Source organism: Nerophis lumbriciformis, linkage group LG21 (assembly GCF_033978685.3).
Source record: "Nerophis lumbriciformis linkage group LG21, RoL_Nlum_v2.1, whole genome shotgun sequence".
NCBI lineage: Eukaryota > Metazoa > Chordata > Actinopteri > Syngnathiformes > Syngnathidae > Nerophis > Nerophis lumbriciformis.
This window is the reverse complement of record NC_084568.2, coordinates 880,049-900,137: the sequence shown is the minus strand read 5'-3', so window position 1 is coordinate 900,137 and position 20,089 is coordinate 880,049. Positions and strand designations below refer to the sequence as shown.

At 38.9% G+C, this 20,089-nt stretch overlaps 1 protein-coding gene across 2 annotated transcripts in view; it reads right to left on the bottom strand.

Moving 5' to 3' along the window:
* LOC133621257 (copine-4) overlaps positions 1–20,089 on the bottom strand; it is a 112,186-nt gene that overhangs the window by 43,096 nt on the left and 49,001 nt on the right. For both annotated transcript variants that reach the window (XM_061983266.2, XM_061983265.1), the window contains exons 4-7: positions 10,842–10,913; positions 8,276–8,350; positions 7,811–7,894; positions 7,630–7,719 (exon numbers count right to left, since the gene is read on the bottom strand). In XM_061983266.2, coding sequence (XP_061839250.1) covers positions 7,630–7,719; positions 7,811–7,894; positions 8,276–8,350; positions 10,842–10,913 — 321 coding nt within the window. The remainder of the gene's footprint in view (positions 1–7,629; positions 7,720–7,810; positions 7,895–8,275; positions 8,351–10,841; positions 10,914–20,089) is intronic.

The following is a 20,089-nucleotide window of genomic DNA, read 5'->3' as shown; positions in this document are numbered from 1 at the left end:
CTATGGTCATGAGCTTTGGGTTATGACCGAAAGGACAAGATCACGGGTACAAGCGGCTGGGTGGCGGGGCTCTCCCTTAGAGATAGGGTGAGAAGCTCTGTCATTCGGGGGGGACTCAAAGTAAAGCCGCTGCTCCTCCACATGGAGAGGAGCCAGATGAGGTGGTTCGGGCATCTGGTCAGGATGCCACCCGAACGCCTCCCTAGGAAGGTGTTTCGGGCACGTCCGACCGGTAGGAGGCCACGGGGAAGACCCAGGACACGCTGGGAAGACTATCTCTCCCGGCTGGCCTGGGAACGCCTCGGGATCCCCCGGGAGGAGCTGGACGAAGTGGCTGGGGAGAGGGAAGTCTGGGCTTCCCTGCTTAGGCTGCTGCCCCCGCGACCCGACTTCGGATAAGCGGAAGAAGATGGATGGATGGATGGATGGGTAATTTACCAAAAAAGCTAGCAGGCTTACCTGCTAACGTTAGCATGTTAATAGGTAACATGTGCCAAGTACCAAAATATATGACTCTGAGGTTGATACCGTAAAACATAGCTTTAAAAAAAAAATCCGCAAGCTTTTGTTAGCATGCTAACTTGCTAACATTAGCATGCTGAAAATTTGACTTTAAAGCTATTTGAATCAGTTGGTAAATGTGGGAAAAATGGATGTTTGAAAATTCTGGAATTCCTGAAAATCTGGGAATTTTTGGAAAATATAAAAAATACTGAATGAGCTCTTTAAAGTGGAACGATGTGTCGAGGAAAAATAGTAAGTAGAATAGCATATTTGATGTATCTATTGGTCAGTTAAGTGGCCGGGGAGAGGGTTGCCAGATGGAAATCAGCGCCCTATACAGCTGATTGTTGAAACGGGTCGTCCAGGAAACACTGTAGCCTTTCCTCCTGCTGTCAGGATCCATGCAGAGTTAAGACGCCTCTGAATATTTAATGACCTGGCTCATGTTTATTCATGAGAAGAATGAGTCCATGTGCAGAGGCTCCGCTCTCACACTCATTTACACAAATCTCACCTGGCAAGCAAAGGTGAAAGTTTAGCGACTGGAGCGCCTTCACACTTCACACTTCACACTTCTCTTTAAATAACACCAGCAAACTCTCCACATGACCTGGAGTCAACTCAGATTGACATAAATAGGATGTTGTGCACACATATGACATTTTTGCCACCGGATGCTACTAACTGTTAGCATGTAAGGATGCTAACATTAACATGCTAGCTTTTATTGTTATTTTTACAGGTATACACCCCGGAACATATATTTTGGTACTTGACGTCGGCTTACTGTTAGTATGTTGGCTTTTTAGCTATTTTTGTAGGTACTCACCTAAGAGTTATATAATTTGGTACATGACACATGCTAATTGTTAGCTCCTATTTTTTGTTTTATTTCAAACCGTTCCAGGATTGAAATGCATCTCAATAATATTATGCTAACGTTAACATGCTAGCTTATGTCATTATATTTACAGGTATACACCCCGGAACATATATTTTGGTACTTGACGCAGGCTTACTGTTAGCATGTTGGCTTTTTAGCTATTTTGTAGGTAAACAACTCAGAGTCGTATAATTTGGTACATGACACATGCTAATAGTTAGGTCCTATTTTTCGTTTTTATTTAAAACCGTTCCAGGATTGAAATGCATTTCAATAATGTTATGCTAACGTAAACATGCTAGCGTTTATCGTTATTTTTACAGGTATACACCCCGGAACATACATTTTGATACTTGACGCCGGCTTATGTTAGCATGTTGGCTTTTTAGCTATTTTGTAGGTAAACAACTCAGTCGTATAATTTGGTACATGACACATGCTAATAGTTAGGTCCTATTTTTCGTTTTTATTTAAAACCGTTCCAGGTTTGAAATGCATCTCAATAATGTTATGCTAACGTAAACATGCTAGCGTTTATCATTATTTTTACAGGTATACACCCCGGAACATACATTTTGGTACTTGACGCCGGCTTATGTTAGCATGTTGGCTTTTTAGCTATTTTTGTAGGTACACACCTGAGAGTCATATAATTTGGTACATGACACATGCTAATAGTTAGCTCCTATTTTTGGTTTTATTTCAAACCGTTCCAGGATCGAAATGCATCTCAATATTATTATGCTAAACGTTAGCATACATTTTTTTTCCTGGTATTCACATCAGAGTTAAATATTTTGTCAATGCATGCTAACAGTTAGCATGTTAACGTTAGCATTACAACTTTTTAGCTAATTTCACAGGTATACAGTAAAACATGTTCTTTGACCAATAGCTAAATTGATAGATAAATTGTATTGCATAAAATATGGTATTCTACTTACTATTCCGGCCTATTTTTTTTCCACTTTCTTCTTCGACAAATCATTCCACTTTAAAAAAAACTCCTTCGTGACACACGTGCGACCATTTTTGTTTATATTTTCCAAATATTCCCAGATTTTCAGGAATTCCAGAATTTTCAAACATCAACATTTCCCAACCGATTCAAATGGTTTCAAAGTCAATTTATAGCATGCTAATGTTAGCACGTTAGCATGCTAACAAAAGCCTGCAGCTTTTTTTAAAGCTATGTTTTACGGTATCAACCTCAGAGTCATATATTTTGGTACTTGGCACATGTTACCTAATAACATGCTAACATTAGCATGTAAGCCTGCTAGCTTTTTTGGTAAATTACCCTTCAGAGTCATATATTTTGTTACTTGACGCATGCTTCCTGTTAGCATGCTAGCTTTTTTTTATTAATTATTTTTGTTAGCTATTTTTAAAGGTATACACATCAGAGTCATATGTTATGGTACTATGCTTACTGCAAGCATGTTAGCATTTTTCAGATATGTTTGAAGGTATACCCCTCAAAGACATATTTGGGATTTTGACGTATGCTTGCTGTTAGCATCTTAGCTTTTTTTAGCTAATTTCAGGGGTATACAATTCAGTGTCATATGTTTTGGTACTTGACGCAGGCTTACTGTTAGCATGTTGGCTTTTTAGCTATTTTTTTAGGTACACACCTCAGAGTCATATAATTTGGCACATGACACATGCTAATTGTTAGCTCCTATTTTTTGTTTTATTTCAAACCGTTCCAGGATCGAAATGCATCTCAATATAATTATGTTAATGTAGCATACAATTTTTTTTTCCTGGTATTGACCTCAGAGTTAAATATTTTGTTGACGCATGCTAACAGTTAGCATGCTAACGTTAGCATTCTAACTTTTTAGCAAATTTTGCAGGTATACAGTAAAATATGTTGTTCTTTCATGCATGCTAACTGTTAGAATACCTGTGTTTTGTTTTGTTTTTAATCTTTTGTGTATGTGTGTGCTAATTGTGTTGGTCCTCCTGTTAACTTTTTACTGTCAAAATAATTACTTTAGAAAATATATAATTATAAAACTAGCTATGATGTAAGACTTTTGCACAGTCCTGTATCTGCAATATGTGTACTATTTCCACTATTCAACAACAAGTGTCACAAAAACTACATATATACTAATTCTCTGTCCACATACACATTGGAATGTGGCAATCAATTAGCATCGCGGTACTTTATTAGTACCGGTATACCAAACAACATTAATTAATATATACAGTACATAATGTCTGTCTTGAGTTTCCAATAATGTCTACAACTCATATTTTTTTGTGATAGAGTGATTGGAGCACATACTTGTTGGTCACAAAAAAACATTCATGAAGTTTGCTTCTTTTATGAATTTATTATGGGTCTACTGAAAATGTGAGCAAATGTGCTGGGTCAAAAGTATACATACAGCAATGTTAATATTTGCTTACATGTCCCTTGGCAGGTTTCACTGCAATAAGGTGCTTTTGGTAGCCATCCACAAGCTTCTGCTTGAATTTTTGACCACTCCTCTTGACAAAATTGGTGCAGTTCAGCTAAATGTGTTGGTTTTCTGACATGGACTTGTTTCTTCAGCATTGTCCACACGTTTAAGTCAGGACTTTGAGAAGGCCATTCTAAAACTGTCATGACTTGGTCCTGGGTGTTTGCTTTTCCGGAATGCAACGGAAAGTTGGCTCGGGCGAGACGGGAATGTGAGTACATGATTTATTTAATGTATCAAAAAAAAAGTACAAACGAAAAGCGCGCACGGTGGCGGAGAAACGACTTGGCTATGAAAACAAATACTTGCACAAAGGCAGAAACTATGAACAACAAAAAAAACACTAACTGTGGCTTAATAAACAAAAAGTTACTTGGCATGGAACCGGCATGAAAAAAGAGCAGCAAGGGTGTGTAGAGCATAATTGTGGGATGTCACCAGAAAGACAAACTGAAAGCAATGAACTTAAATACTACAGACATGATTAACGAAAACAGGTGCGTGACTCAAAACGTGAAACAGGTGCGTGACGTGACAGGTGAAAACTAATGGGTTGCTATGGTGACAAACAAGAGTGCACAATGAGTCCAAACGTGGAACAGGTGAAACTAATGGGTAATCATGGAAACAAGACAAGGGAGTGAAAAGCCAGAAACTAAAGAGTCCAATAACTAAACAAAACATGACTAAAACAAAACATGATTACACAGACATGACAAAAACCTTAATTCTAGCCTGATTTAGCCATTCCTTTACCACTTCTGACGTGTGTTTGGGGGTCATTGTCCTGTTGGAACACCCAACTGCGTCCTGAAGAATTTGGAAGTAATCCTCCTTTTTCATTGTCCCATTTACTCTCTGTAAAGCAGCAGTTCCATTGGCAGCAAAACAGGCCCAGAGCATAATACTACCACCACCATGCTTGACGGTAGGTAAGGTGTTCCTGGGATTAAAGGCCTCACCTTTTCTCCTCCAAACATATTGCTGGGTATTGTGGCCAAACAGCTCCATTTTTGTTTCATCTGACCACAGAACTTTCCTCCAGAAGGTCTTATCTTTGTCCATGTGATGTCAGATGAAACAAAAGTTAAAGTGGTTTGATACTGTTCCCCAATGATGTAGTCTGCCCAATCATTGTGTCTATATTGCCTCAGATTGTCCAGAATAGGGCAGCAAGGCTGGTTCTGGGTTGTTCTCTAAGAACCAAAGTGAACCAAATGCATGCTTCTCTTTCCTGGCTAACAGTGCAGAGCAGGTTGTCCGCTAATACTCTAATATTGTTCAAATCAGTAACCGGTAGTAAAACTCCTGCTTTTCTCATGGCCCAAATAGTTTGCAGTAGCACTATACAATAATCATAATACCAGGGAGTCTAGTGAGGGGCATTTTGTACTCCCTCGTCCCAGGAAGAATGCTTTGCGGGAATCTTTTATTTATAGATCTGTGTCGCTCTGGAATAACCTGCCTCAAATTCTCACCGGCATTGAAAGTAAACAGGTTTTTTATCTGAGTCTGTAAATTAGTTTGCTTGTTGATGATTTTTTGTTTGGTTTTGTATTGTGTACATGGTAATTATTATTCTGTGACTGTAAATTGTTTGATTGTTGATGCTTTTATTTCTTTCTGTATTATGTAGTTATAATTATATGCTTTTACTTGTAATTGTATTGAGTTTGTGGACCCCAGGAAGACTAGTGGGTTGTTGTGGCAACCAGCTAATGGGGATCCTTAATCCAATCCACTTTATTTATATAGCACATTTAAACAACAAAAATGTTTCCAAAGTGCTGCACAACAATATTAAAAACAATATTAAAATATTATCCTAAGCTCCACCAATGACTGATTAAAAACAAAAAATAAATAAATATAAAACCAATATAAAAATAAATATGATTAAAAACAATTTTAAAGGGTAAACCAATCAAAACAGTAAATAGAAATCACAGAGGACCACACAACTCCATCCATCCATCTTCTTCCGCTTATCTGAGGTCGGGTCGCGGGGGCATCAGCCTAAGCAGGGAAGCCCAGACTTCCCTCTCCCCAGCCACTTGGTCCAGCTCCTCCCGGGGGATCCCGAGGCGTTTCCAGGCCAGCTGGGAGACATAGTCTTCCCAACGTGTCCTGGGTCTTCCCCGTGGCCTCCTACCGGTCGGACGTGCCCTAAACACCTCCCTAGGGAGGCGTTCGGGTGGCATCCTGACCAGATGCCCGAACCACCTCATCTGGCTCCTCTCCATGTGGAGGAGCAGCGGCTTTACTTTGAGCTCCTCCCGGATGGCAGAGCTTCTCACCCTATCTCTAAGGGAGAGCCCCGCCACCCGGCGGAGGAAACTCATTTGGGCCGCTTGTACCCGTGATCTTGTCCTTTCGGTCATAACCCAAAGCTCATGACCATAGGTGAGGATGGGAACGTAGATCGACCGGTAAATCGAGAGCTTTGCCTTCTGGCTCAGCTCCTTCTTCACCACAACGGATCGATACAGCGTCCGCATTACTGAAACTGCGCGCCGATTCGCCTGTCGATCTCACCTTCCACTCTTCCCTCACTCGTGAACAAGACTCCGAGGTACTTGAACTCCTCCACTTGGGGCAAGATCTCCTCCCCAACCCGGAGATGGCACTCCACCCTTTTCCGGGAGAGAACCATGGACTCGGACTTGGAGGTGCTGATTCTCATCCCAGTCGCTTCACACTCGGCTGCGAACCGATCCAGTGAGAGCTGAAGATCCTGGCCAGATGAAGCCATCAGGACCACATCATCTGCAAATAGCAGAGACCTAATCCTGCAGCCACCAAACCAGATCCCCTCAACGCCTTGACTGCGCCTAGAAATTCTGTCCATAAAAGTTATGAACAGAATTGGTGACAAAGGGCAGCCTTGGCGGAGTCCAACCCTCACTGGAAACGTGTCCGACTTACTACCGGCAATGCGGACCAAGCTCTGGCACTGATCATACAGGGAGCGGACTGCCACAATCAGACAGTCCGATACCCCATACTCTCTGAGCACTCCCCACAGGACTTCCCGAGGGACACGGTCGAATGCCTTCTCCAAGTCCACAAAGCACATGTAGACTGGTTGGGCAAACTCCCATGCACCCTCAAGGACCCTGCCGAGAGTATAGAGCTGGTCCACAGTTCCACGACCAGGACGAAAACCACACTGTTCCTCCTGAATCCGAGGTTCGACTATCCGGCGTAGCCTCCTCTCCAGTACACCTGAATAGACCTTACCGGGAAGGCTGAGGAGTGTGATCCCACGATAGTTAGAACCACACCACACAACTCACGTAGTGTTAAAAGCCAAAGAATAAAAGTGGGTCTTAAGACGAGACTTAAAACAGTCCACTGTGGGAGCAGTTTGAACATGGAGTAGCAGAGTGTTCCAGAGCTTAGAGCTGACCACAGAGAAGGCTCTGTCTCCCCTGGATTTAAGTCTGGTCTTGGGCACCACGAGCTGGAGCTGGCTCTCGGACCTCAAAGAGAGAAATTTGGCTGAGGTCCGAGATATACCGAGGTGCCAGTCCATGTAAAGCTTTAAAAACAAACAGCAAGGTTTTAAAATCAATTCTAAAATGAACAGGGAGCCAGTGCAAACTCTCAAGAATTGGGGTTATTTGCTCGCGTTTCCTAATAAAAATAAAAATCAAAGTCAAATATGTATGACATTTGATCAAACGAAGCAAACCAGAAAAAAAGTGTCTCCTCAGAATACCCAAAATGACAACCTGCTATAAATAGCAAGGGTTGCAGACTCACCTTTAGCTCCCGTTCATGGTCGCCGCTGCAGAGCGTGTTGAAGGAAACTTTGAACGACTTCCATACGGGGCTCAAGTTGTTCATGACCGTCTGAACAAAGCCAATAAGAACACACAAACAAGACTCTTAATGCTCACCACAGCCATTAACTCCATCTGCTATCATTTGAGCAGGCAATTACCTCCGTTCGGTGAACAAGAGACTCGCTCCCGTCGTCATTTATTCTGAAAATCTCCAGGAACGGATCGGACTTGCTGAAGAAATCCTTCAAAAGGGTAAATGAACCACATGTGAGGGGATTCGTCTTCTTCTTTTCACTGCCATAAATCATTCCCCCAGTCTACAAGGAATCATTATTTCGCCCTTTGTTTTTCCCCCCCGCATGTGTCCCCTCCCTAAATGGTCCACCTCTCCCTTGCTTACATCCACAGCTCCCCTAAGGCGCAACCTGTTTGGATTAGTCATTCATGGCTGTGCACGTGGCAAAATTAACATGCTTATCTTTGCGGGAGAGATAGCGAGTGTCATTTGGGGTACCCATATCTCAGTGGGCCTCCTTTCATGCCACCTTTCATTTCCATGATTTGTGCAGGACAACCACACACCTCACAGGCACACCTGACACGAAACAAGTGAGCGTACCAACCTTGTCGTCCAGTTTACGAGCGCTGAAAGAGAGTTCCACGTAGTCGTCATTACCAGACAGCTCCTCCGCTGTCACCTTTAGGGAAGGGAGAGACGGCGAGGAAGTAGAACGAAATGAGAGAAAGTTAGATTAAAATGAAGCACGACTCTCACTACACTGCAAAAAGTCAGTGTTCAAAAAGAAGAAGAAAAAATACAAAAATGAGGGGTATTTTATTTGAACTAAGCAGAATTATCTGCCAATAGAACAATAACATTTGGCTTGTCAAGACTTTCCAAAACAAGTAAAATTAGCTAACTTCAATGAACCCAAAAATAGCTTAAAATAAGTATATTCTCACTAATAACAAGTGCACTTTTCTTGGTAGAAAAAAAAGAGACCTTTTTTCTCATTATGTTGAAAAATATTCTTAAATTAAGTAAATGTTAGTGCCATTATCTTGACATAATGATATACATTTCTTGAAACCAGCAAACTTATACTAAAAACTAATTTATTGTTCTTAATGGAAAGGCAACAAGGCAACCGCTTGTTACTCCCGGGGTCTCCTAGCCGCTCAGGCAAATCATATTGTCTAAAAATGCATTTTTCCATGGATAACATGACATCATCGCGCCAAGTGCGTGCTCTTTCAGTCAATTAATGCGCATATTTACAGCCCAAAATGTTTTTAATTGTAATTTTGAAGAATTTATCTGAATGTGCATCAACTATTTCTCTTCAAAATTGTTAGAAATGTTAAATGTTTAAATATTAACTGTCAGTTTACTGTACTGTGCCAACTGTGCGTATTTTCTATTGTTTCATTGAAAATAAAACAGCAAAGTCCATTTGGCTGTCATCTGTTTTAATTATGAGACACAATTGTGTCAAAGTCATGATTTTTTATTTCGTGCTTGAAATAAGAAATGATTACTTTAAAAAGTAGTTTTATACTTGTGAGTGTTGATGACACAGCTTTGCAACACTTGATATTCTAGTTTCAAGCATGTTTTACTCAATATAGCTCATCAAATCTCAGCAACAAGCTGTAATATCTTACTGAGATCATTTAGAACACTTAAAACAAGTAAAACACTCTAACATAAAATCTGCTTAGTGAGAAGAATTATCTTATCAGACAGAAAATAAGCAAATATCACCCTTATTTGACATATTTCATCTTACTTAGATTTCAGTTTTTGCAGTGTAACCATGTTGCATTATCAGGTGTGTGTGTTCTTCTAGTTCTGCCCTTCTTGAGACATCAACAAGGAAAAGTACCTTCCATATGAACAAGTGATGACATAAATCATGGTCCAAATACGGAAAACCATTGCATCTAATAGAGAGCCAAATACTAGAGTCCGTGAACATTGCTCCAAAGTCAGGATTTTTGTGTTGATTTAATGTGCATACAAAAGTAAACATTGACTGGCGCAAAGGCAGCAATATATGATAAAACAAGACGGCAGCTAAAGAAGGACTTTCCTATTCCATCCCCGAAAAAACCAGCCAGGTGAACGGCTGATTCTACGACTTCCGGTGCTGACGTAAGACAACCCGCGTCCCATATGTGACCATAGGATGATCAAATACACTACGGTACTAAGACTATAGTGGCCATTAAAAAAAAAAAAGTACCAATGATGGTCACACACACACTATGTGTGGTGAAATGAACCTCTGCATTTGACCCATCCCCTTGTTCCCCCTGGTAGGTGAGGGGAGCAATGAGCAGCAGCGGTGGCCGCACCCGGGAATCATTTGGTGATTTAAGCCCCAATTCCAACCCTTGATGCTGAGTGCCAAGCAGGGAGGTAATGGGTCCCATTTTTATAGTCTTTGGTATGACTCGGCCGGGGTTTTGAACTCACGACCTACCGACAGTTAGCTTCTCCAGCTGGGTTACCTAAAGTGCGGCACAGGGGCCACCTGTGGTCCATGACTCGTTTGTCATCGGCCTTAAGCACATTACAAAAAATAGAGATCTCATTTGCACCCCTGCTGGTGAAATCTATCAAAATGAGGGGGGTCCCAAAAAGGAGGGATTTTTCAAATTGACTGTGTGTCGCTTTTAAAAGTGTTCCCCTCTGGTCAACATATGAAATAACAAGTTATGTGTAAAAATTTTAAGTGCTCCCTCTCTGGCCAACATATGTAATAACAAGTGTGTGTAAGAAATTGAAATGCAACCCTTTTGGCTAAAATTAATTTAAAAAATAAAACAAATATATATAGACATAATGTAATAACTTGAAGTAAATAATGAAGTTAAAAAAACAATTACAAACAAAAAAAAATGTACTAAAAGTTTACCTTTTTTATATTTGCATAGTATGTATATATTATTAATGTTGTAAATACAAATCTTTATATATCAAGAAAGGGTGGTCCTAGAGAGGTAGGCATTTTTCGTAGGTCTCAAGAAGGTAACAAATGCAAGAATGTGTGTGTGTGTGTGTGTGTGTGTGTGTGTGTGTGTGTGTGTGTGTGTGTGTGTGTGTGTGTGTGTTTGTGCGTGCGTGCGTGTGTGTGTGTCCGTGTGTGTGTGTCAGCAAAATTGATTGCGATCACAGGGTCATACCATTATGGAAGACTTCCCCGCAGTGTTTCCTTGTTTGAGAAGAGCTTTGGACAGTTTCCTCTGTGAGACAATCTGAAAAAAACCACAAAAAAAAACAGGATTATGTAGGGCAGACCTGGGCAAATTAAGTCAAACTTTTCAATATGGCTTGCGGACATTACCAAAAATTTTTTTTAGATGTTTAAGATGTAAAGTGTAGCTGCCATTATGATGTGCAGTGATGTTTTGTAATGAGCGTAAGTCTTCAACTATACTAAGTCTTTCAATGCTTGGAATCTGCACTTTTGCATGATATATTAGTTACTAGGGCTGGGCCATATGGACGAAAAAGTATATCTCGATATATTTTTACTTAAACTCGATATTCAATATATGTCTTGATATATTTTCCTGTGAAAGTATACATATAAAGACATTAATTTTTGAGCGATATTCACTGAAATTGAAGTGAAAGACAAATGTACTGTGGCACTTTTATTAACCAGTTAGTCAAGATGGCTATTAACAGCACAGATCTGATATCAGATATATCAGATTGTAGGTGGGTTTTTTTTTACTCTTCACGTTCATATTTCACTATGTTTGTAGCATTTTTGTTGCGTTTCACTTGATTGTAAAATATGTGAATGGAGAGGGGGTGTGATGTTCATATGTTGTCAATATTCAGTGTTTTATCCTTCATAGTTAATATTGTAAATCCCACATTCTTTATTTTCATGTAGATTCTGGGTGTCTCATTCAGTAAAAAAAATGTTAAATTCCATTTCTGTCTTTCAATCAGACGTTATGGTGAGGTTTTGTATTAGTTTTCCTAAAATATATATACCGGCCCCCAGACACATTTTTTTTCTCTAAATTTGGCCCCCCGAGGCAAAATAATTGCCTAGGCCTGAAATAGAGGGAAAGATGACTGCAGCAATGTACAGCATACTTGCCAACCTTGAGACCTCCGATTTCGGGAGGTGGGGGCGTGGTCGGGGGTGGGGCGGGGGCGTGGTTAATATATATACATATATATATAAGAAATACTTGACTTTCAGTGAATTCTAGCTATATATATTTATTTTATTACATATACATATATATATATATATATATATATATATATATATATATATATATATATATATATATATAAATAAATAAAAGAAATACTTGAATTTCAGTGATCATTTATTTACACATATACACACACATAACACTCATCTACTCATTGTTGAGGTAAGGGTTGAATTGTCCATCCTTGTTCTATTCTCTGTCACTATTTCAGAACACACACAATATACAAATATACATTATAAAATCAATAAGAAAACGGGAGCTCTAATTTGGGAGTCTGAATTAGGATCAGAAGTTCCTATATAAACATTGCGCACTCACGTCGCCTTTTTGTATTGATTACTGCAGCTGTGCACTGAATTCATTCACAAATACAAACTACAACTCACGAACACTTTAGAGTTAGGCTCCACCATCAGAATGTGTACTTAAACTTATAAAGATCACATGGATATTATTCAGTGAGTTGATTCACCAAAACTAACCTATTATACAGGAGGAAAAAGCGTTTCAATTGTTCACAGACTGGTCGCGCTCATCAGAATGACAAGACACTTCCGGTCTGCAGGTGATAGCATTCAACTGGGAAGAAACGCCCTACTGCCCCCTACTGACCAATGTGAATACTGATAAATGTGTAATGACAGCTCCAAAAACTAATTCAAACCACAAAATAAAATAAATAAATCAACACAAAAATGTGACACATTATGGGTGGGTCACATATGCATGTACAGTAGATGGCAGTATTGTCCTGTTTAAAAGTGTCACAACATTGCTGTTTACGGCAGACAAACTGCTTTACGGTAGACGAAAACTTGACTGCTGTTGTTGTGTGTTGTTACCGCGCTGGGAGGACGTTAATGAAACTGCCTAACAATAAACCCACATAAGAAACCAAGAACTCGCCCTCCATCATTAGCTGTTTATATTGTGAGAAAGCGGACGTGTGAACAGGCTGTCAACACGTCACTCAGGTCCGCATGGAGCTGGAGGGGGCGTGGCCTCCAGCTCCGCCTGAATTTCGGGAGATTTTCGGGAGAAAATTTGTCCCGGGAGGTTTTCGGGAGAGGCGCTGAATTTCGGGAGTCTCCCGGAAAATCCGGGAGGGTTGGCAAGTATGATGTACAGAGACATCCTGTATATTGTAGCGTCCCGGATGAGTTAGTGCTGCAAGGGTTTCTGGGTATTTGTTCTGTTGTGTTTATGTTGTGTTACGGTGCGGATGTTCTCCTGAAATGTGTTTGTCATTCTTGTTTGGTGTGGATTCACAGTGTGGCGCATATTTGTAACAGTGTTAAACTTGTTTATACGGCCACCCTCAGTGTGACCTGTATGGCTGTTGACCAAGTATGCTTTGCATTCACTTGTGTGTCTGAAAAGCCGTAGATATTATGTGATTGGGCCGGCACGCAAAGGCAGTGCCTTTAAGGTTTATTGGCGCTCTGTACTTCTCCCTACGTCCGTGTACACAGCGGTGTTTTAAAAAGTCATACATTTTACTTTTTGAAATCGATACCGATAATTTTGAAACAAATACCGATAATTTCCGATATTACATTTTAAAGCATTTATAGGCCGATAATATCGGCAGTCCGATATTATCGGACATCCCTAATAATGTTGTTAGTGACTACAGGAGGACAGTCACTTCACATGTAAAAATATGTATCTTCTGGAAAAGACAAGTAAGAAGAAAAAAGAAAACAATAACCAACATTTTTTTGAGAAAAGGACACTAGTTAACATTTGGTGAATATTAAGGACGCCTTTTGGGTAACTCCTGATTACATGCATGACAACACATGGAGCCACAATGTCCACAATCCTACCATGTCTTCTAATGTAAGATCAGTAAATGTATGTCAGGCACCACTTCCAACAAGACATCTTTGATGAGTGCAATCTAGGGTTGTCCACATACCAATAATTTAGTACCCTACCCTGCCAAAATGTATATTGATACTTTTCCAAATGTGAAGAATTTCAATATTGGCTTTATTTTAACAGAAAATCTTACACTACATTAAACACTCACAGTCAAAGAACAATTTTACAAGGTTAAAATATAAATTAAAAGGCATTGAAATGGCATCGACCGTGAAGGGAACGTCTTCCCTGTGATCCTCGACTACAGTCTGCACCGGACCGAACAGCAGGACAGGTCTAACAACTACATTATTATCTGTCACTCTTTATAACTCCTTGTGCAGATCTGAATGTTCATTATTTAAATGTTTACCTAAGTTTGAAGCAAAGGTGGTAATACTAATTGCCATGTTTGGCGAGGCGTGTTTTAAAGCAGCTGTTGTGAGAGTAGCATATGTGTGTGTGTGTGTGTGTGCTCCTTTAAGAATGGCAGTATGGGGGGTGAGTGAGTGAGTGAGTGGGCAAGTTAGGAGAGGTAGCGCGAGCATGTGCAGGAGTGTTAATAGCATGGTGGATGTCTGGTTGTGACTACTCGACAGCCTCGTCATTCCGACCAAAGAGCGGAGCTTTACGGACCCATTGTGAAGTGCAAGGTCTCTCCTGCTCTCCTCGACCACGGTCTGGGAGCCGACAAGCAGGAAAGGTGTAAAACAGTACTTGCAACGCGGTGCCTCCCTGTTTTAAAGCGTCACCTTTATTGTTAGTTTTGAAGCCCAAATACCTCCATGTTGTACTTCACCACCCTCTTTATTAACCAGTAGATTTGTATTTTTTTTGCCATTTTTACTTGTATGCACTTTAACTTTGTGTGTGCGTTTTGACACACTCAACATCAGGCGCCACGGCTCCGTAGTCACCGACGCAAAGCGGCACTCAGATGAAAGAGCGGTACCAGTACTTTTCAAAGGTGGTATAGTATTTCAATTGATTAGTACCACGATAACCCTAGTGCAGGGGTGCTCATTACGTCGATCGCGATCTACCGGTCGATCTCGGAGGGTGTGTCAGTCGATCACCAGCCAGGCATTAAAAAAATAGTCCTAAAAATGAGCGATCATATATCTTCACTATGACGTCACTTTCGTCACTTGATTGACATTCACGGCACCAGAGGGTCTTCTGAGATGACGTTGGCTGCTGCCAGCTCATTAAAATTACCGACTGGAAGGCGAGAAACACTTTATTTCAACAGACTCTGGCGCCGTACCTGTCGTCAAAACTCCAAAGACCGACTGCACAGTTGCACAATAAAAGCTCTGCTTCATCCTGCCTGCGCTACCAAAATAAGAGTCTCAGAAAGCTGGCGTGCACAAGCTAGCAAGCTACGCAGTTTGCCGACAATGTATTTCTTGTAAAGTGTATACAAAGGAGTACGGAAGCTGGACAAATAAGATGCCAAAAACCAACCACTTTCATGTGGTATTGGACAGAAAGGAGGACTTTTTTTCTCCTCCATTCGAAAATGCGGACGTTATCATCACCACTGTCTGATTCCAATCAATGCAAGTCATCAGAATCAGGTAATACACCAACTTATATTCTTGTCTTCATGAAAGAAAGGAATCTATATGTGTTAAACATGCTTGTATTATCTTTAAACACCTTTAACTTGTTAACAATATTAACTATATGTGTTAAACATGCTTGTATTATCTTTAAACACCTTTAACTTATTAACAATATTAACTATATGTGTTAAACATGCTTGTATTATCTTTAAACACCTTTAACTTGTTAACAATATTAACTATTTGTGTTAAACATGCTTGTATTATTTTTAACCACCTTTAACTTGTTAACAATATTAACTATATGTGTTAAACATGCTTGTATTATCTTTAAACACCTTTAACTTGTTAACAATATTAACTATATGTGTTAAACATGCTTGTATTATCTTTAACCACCTTTAAGTTGTTAACAATATTAACTATATGTGTTAAACATGCTTGTATTATCTTTAACCACCTTTAAGTTGTTAACAATATTAACTATATGTGTTAAACATGCTTGTTTTATCTTTAACCACCTTTAAGTTGTTAACAATATTAACTATATGTGTTAAACATGCTTGTTTTATCTTTAAACACCTTTAACTTGTTAACAATATTAACTATATGTGTTAAACATGCTTGTATTATCTTTAACCACCTTTAAGTTGTTAACAATATTAACTATATGTGTTAAACATGCTTGTATTATCTTTAACCACCTTTAAGTTGTTAACAATATTAACTATATGTGTTAAACATGCTTGTATTATCTTTAACCACCTTTAAGTTGTTAACAATATTAACTATATGTGTTAAACATGCTTGTTTTATCTTTAACCACCTTTAAGTTGTTAACAATATTAACTATATGTGTTAAACATGCTTGCATTATCTTTAAACACCTTTAACTTGTTAACAATATTAACTATATGTGTTAAACATGCTTGCATTATCATTAAACACCTTTAACTTGTTAACAAAAACATATATTTCATAAATAAGTAAATATAAATGACATATATGAATGAGGTAGATCCCCACGACTTGATCAATTGAAAAGTAGCTCGCCTGCAGAAAAAGTGTGAGCACCCCTGCCCTAGTGCAATCATTTCATGATATTTAAAAGACCTTTTGGATCACCTTGGATGCGCTGCGGCATCAAGTTAAAGTTTAAAGTTAAAGTAGTATTGTTACACACACTAGGTGTCGTGGAATTTGTCCTCTGCATTTGACCCATCTCCTTGTTCACCCACTGGGAGGTGAGGGGAGCAGTGAGAAGCAGCGGTGGCCACGCCCAGGAATAATTTTTGGTGATTCCAATTCCAACCCCTTGATGCTGAGGGCCAAGCAGGGAGGTAATGGCTCCCATTTTTATAGTCTTTGGTATGACTCGGCCGGGGTTTGAACTCACAACCTACCCATCTCAGGGCGGACACTCTAACCCAGGGCTGTCAAACTCAAATACAGAGAGGGCCAAAATTTAAAACTGAACAAAGCCGCGGGCCAAGGTTGAACAAATTAACCTTTTAATAGGGACCCAAACAAGTTTTGCATTAAATATTGAACAAGCAAGGCAAAATCGAGTTTCAAATAATAATAATAATAATTAAAAAATATCAATGGCATATCAAATACAATTTAAATAAAAATTGAATGCCTCTTTTCTATTTGCAGCCTTCTGAGGTAAATATAATGATAAATAAATGATAAATGGGTTATACTTGTATAGCGCTTTTCTACCTTCAAGGTACTCAAAGCGCTTTGACACTATTTCCACATTCACACATTCACACACACATTCACACACTGATGGCGGGAGCTGCCATGCAAGGCGCTAACCAGCAGCCATCAGGAGCAAGGGGTGAAGTGTTAATGTTGAAGTGTCAACATTAACTTTTTCCACAGGCTAATCAATTTTAAAATAAAAAAAATAATGAATAAACCAACCATTCAGGACTTTAAACTGCTCAGTTTGCAACACACTGATCTAATCTGATGTGCCCAAGCCAGACACCTGCCATCTTTTCTTGGATGCTAGTTCATTAATGTCGGGGCTGAGGCAACCCTCATTATTGGACGAAAATGTTGGTCAGTCATTATTTCTCGTATTCCACAGTCTTGGGGGCATGCCTTACAGGCACTGCTTTTAACGTCACGTCCGCTTTTCATCCCTTCTAACAACGTGCCCGCCCAGTCACAAGATACGAGCGGCTTCTGTACACACACACACATTAATGCAACGCATACTTCATCAACAGCGATACAGTTTACACTGAGAGTGGCCGTATAAGCAACTTTAACATTGTTAGAAATATACGCCACACTGTGAATCCACACCAAACAAGAATGACAAACACATTTTGGCAGAACATCCGCACAGTAACACAACATAAACACAACAGAACAAATACCCAGAACCCTTTGCAGCACTAACTCTTCCGGGACGCTACACTATACACCCCCGCTACCTCGATGTGGAGGAACACACAACATATCAAACTAAATGTTTACACCGCACTAGAGTTGTCTCTTTACCAATATTTTGGTTCCGGTACCAAAATGTATTTCGATACTTTTCTAAATAAAGGGGACCACAAAAAATGGCATTATTGGCTTTATTTTAATAAAAAATCTTAGAGTACATGAAACATATGTTTATAATTGCAATTTAGTCCTTAAATAAAATAGTGAACATACTAGACAACTTGTCTTTTAGTAGTAAGTAAACAAACAAAGACTCCTAATTAGTCTATGCAGTAACATATTGTGTCATTTATACACCTATTATTTTGTACACATTATTAAGGACAAGCTGTACAAATTGATTATTAATCTACTTGTTAATTTGCTGTTAATATCTGTTTATTTTCTGTTTCAACATTAGTAGTAAGTAAACAAACAAAGGCTCCTAATTAGTCTGCTGACGTATGCATTAAAGATAATAATAATAATAATAGATTTTATTTGTAAAAAGCACTTTACATTGAGCAAACAACCTCAAAGTGCTACAGTGTATTATATATAAAAAAAAAGGTCATAAATATAAAAAAAAATATAAACTATAACTAGAACTATCTAGAAAAAAAAGGCTTTTTTTTAAGAGAAGGGTTTTTAAGCCTTTTTTAAAAGCATCCAGTATGCATTAACATATTGTGTCATTTATCAACCTATTATTTTGTCAACATTATTAAGGACAAGCTGTAAAAAATGATTATTAATCCACTTACTATTCATTTACTATTAATATCTGGTTAGTTTCTGTTTCAACATGTTCTATCTACACTTCTGTTAAAATGTAATAATCACTTATTGATCTCTTCTTTGATACTTTACATTAGTTTCGGATGATACCACAAACTTAGGTATTGATCCGATACCAAGTAGTTACAGGATCATACATTGGTCATATTCAAAGTCCTCATGTGTCCAGGGACGTATTTACTGAGTTTATCAACATATGAATTTTAAAGACAAAAGAAAAAAGATTTTGTGACGATAAAAAATATTGACGTAATCATAGTAGTATCGACTAGATACGCTCTTGTACTTGGTATCATTACAGTGGATGTCAGGTGTAGATCCACTTGTGGCATTTGTTTACATTGTGAGCTATTGTATCCTCCTACGGTGTGTAGTGAAGCATGTTTAGCTATTCCTCCTCCTGCTGTGATAATGATACTTGTAAGAAACTTACTTTATTCGTCGCCATTGAGGCCAGGATTAGTGATTTAGAAGTAGCTAAAACACTGCCGATTGCGGATGGACATTAGTCTTAAAGCACCTCTTCCTGAGGGTGTTTCAGTGTTATAACTTCACCTTTATCGTCAGTTTTTATGCCAAAATGCGTCCATTCTCCCTTTTCTGTCTACACACTGTGTCTGCTTGTAAGTACTCTGTGTGTGTGCGCTGCCGAACATGCTCCTCTGCTTGTAAAACCTGCAATGTCATGACCATCATGCCCGTTAAAAAAATAAATAAAATAGATTGTGGACCGGTACTTTTCACACAGAGTATAGTACCATTTTTGATTCATTAGTACCTCGATACTATACTAGTACCGGTATACCGTACAACCCTAATGGACAGTAACTGTAACCATACCACCATGCTCTTATCAGACAAAACGCACGAGAAGGTATACTTTTTAAAAAGAGTTACTTTCTGATGTCGCTTCTTGTTTGCACCGTGCTCTCCATTTGGCAACAAGGAGGCTTAAAGAGAGCACCCCACACATTAGCTTAGCTCAGTCGCCCCCAGGAGACTTAACTGATTGACAGCTACTTAGCTTGGAAGCCTAATTATCTGATATACAGGACAGACTTTTTGCTCGGAAAGTTGGAGCGGATTCCTAACTCGGGATATAATGTATTGATTTTTTTTTTTTTTTACAAGCATTGAAATATTAATCTTAATAAGGTGTGTGGCTAAGTGACTGCCGGCAGCATGTCAAATATAATTGTCATTATTCCGCTGGTTGTAGCCTCCAGGTTTAGGAAGAAATAAAGAACTTTCATGAATGTCTTTTTTTGCATAAAGAATATACTATTGTAGATAAAGTGCCAAATGGGACAAAATTAATTAAAAAAAATACATATTTAAATATTTATTTAAATGTGTCCTTAATTAATTATACTCTGGAAGTAAATACATAAATGTGTTAAAATTGTCATTCATTTACATAATATACAATTATTTTTAATAATTTAGTTAAAATTGGTTTCATTTTTTTATGATTAAATGATTTATCCATTGATTTCACGTTTTACT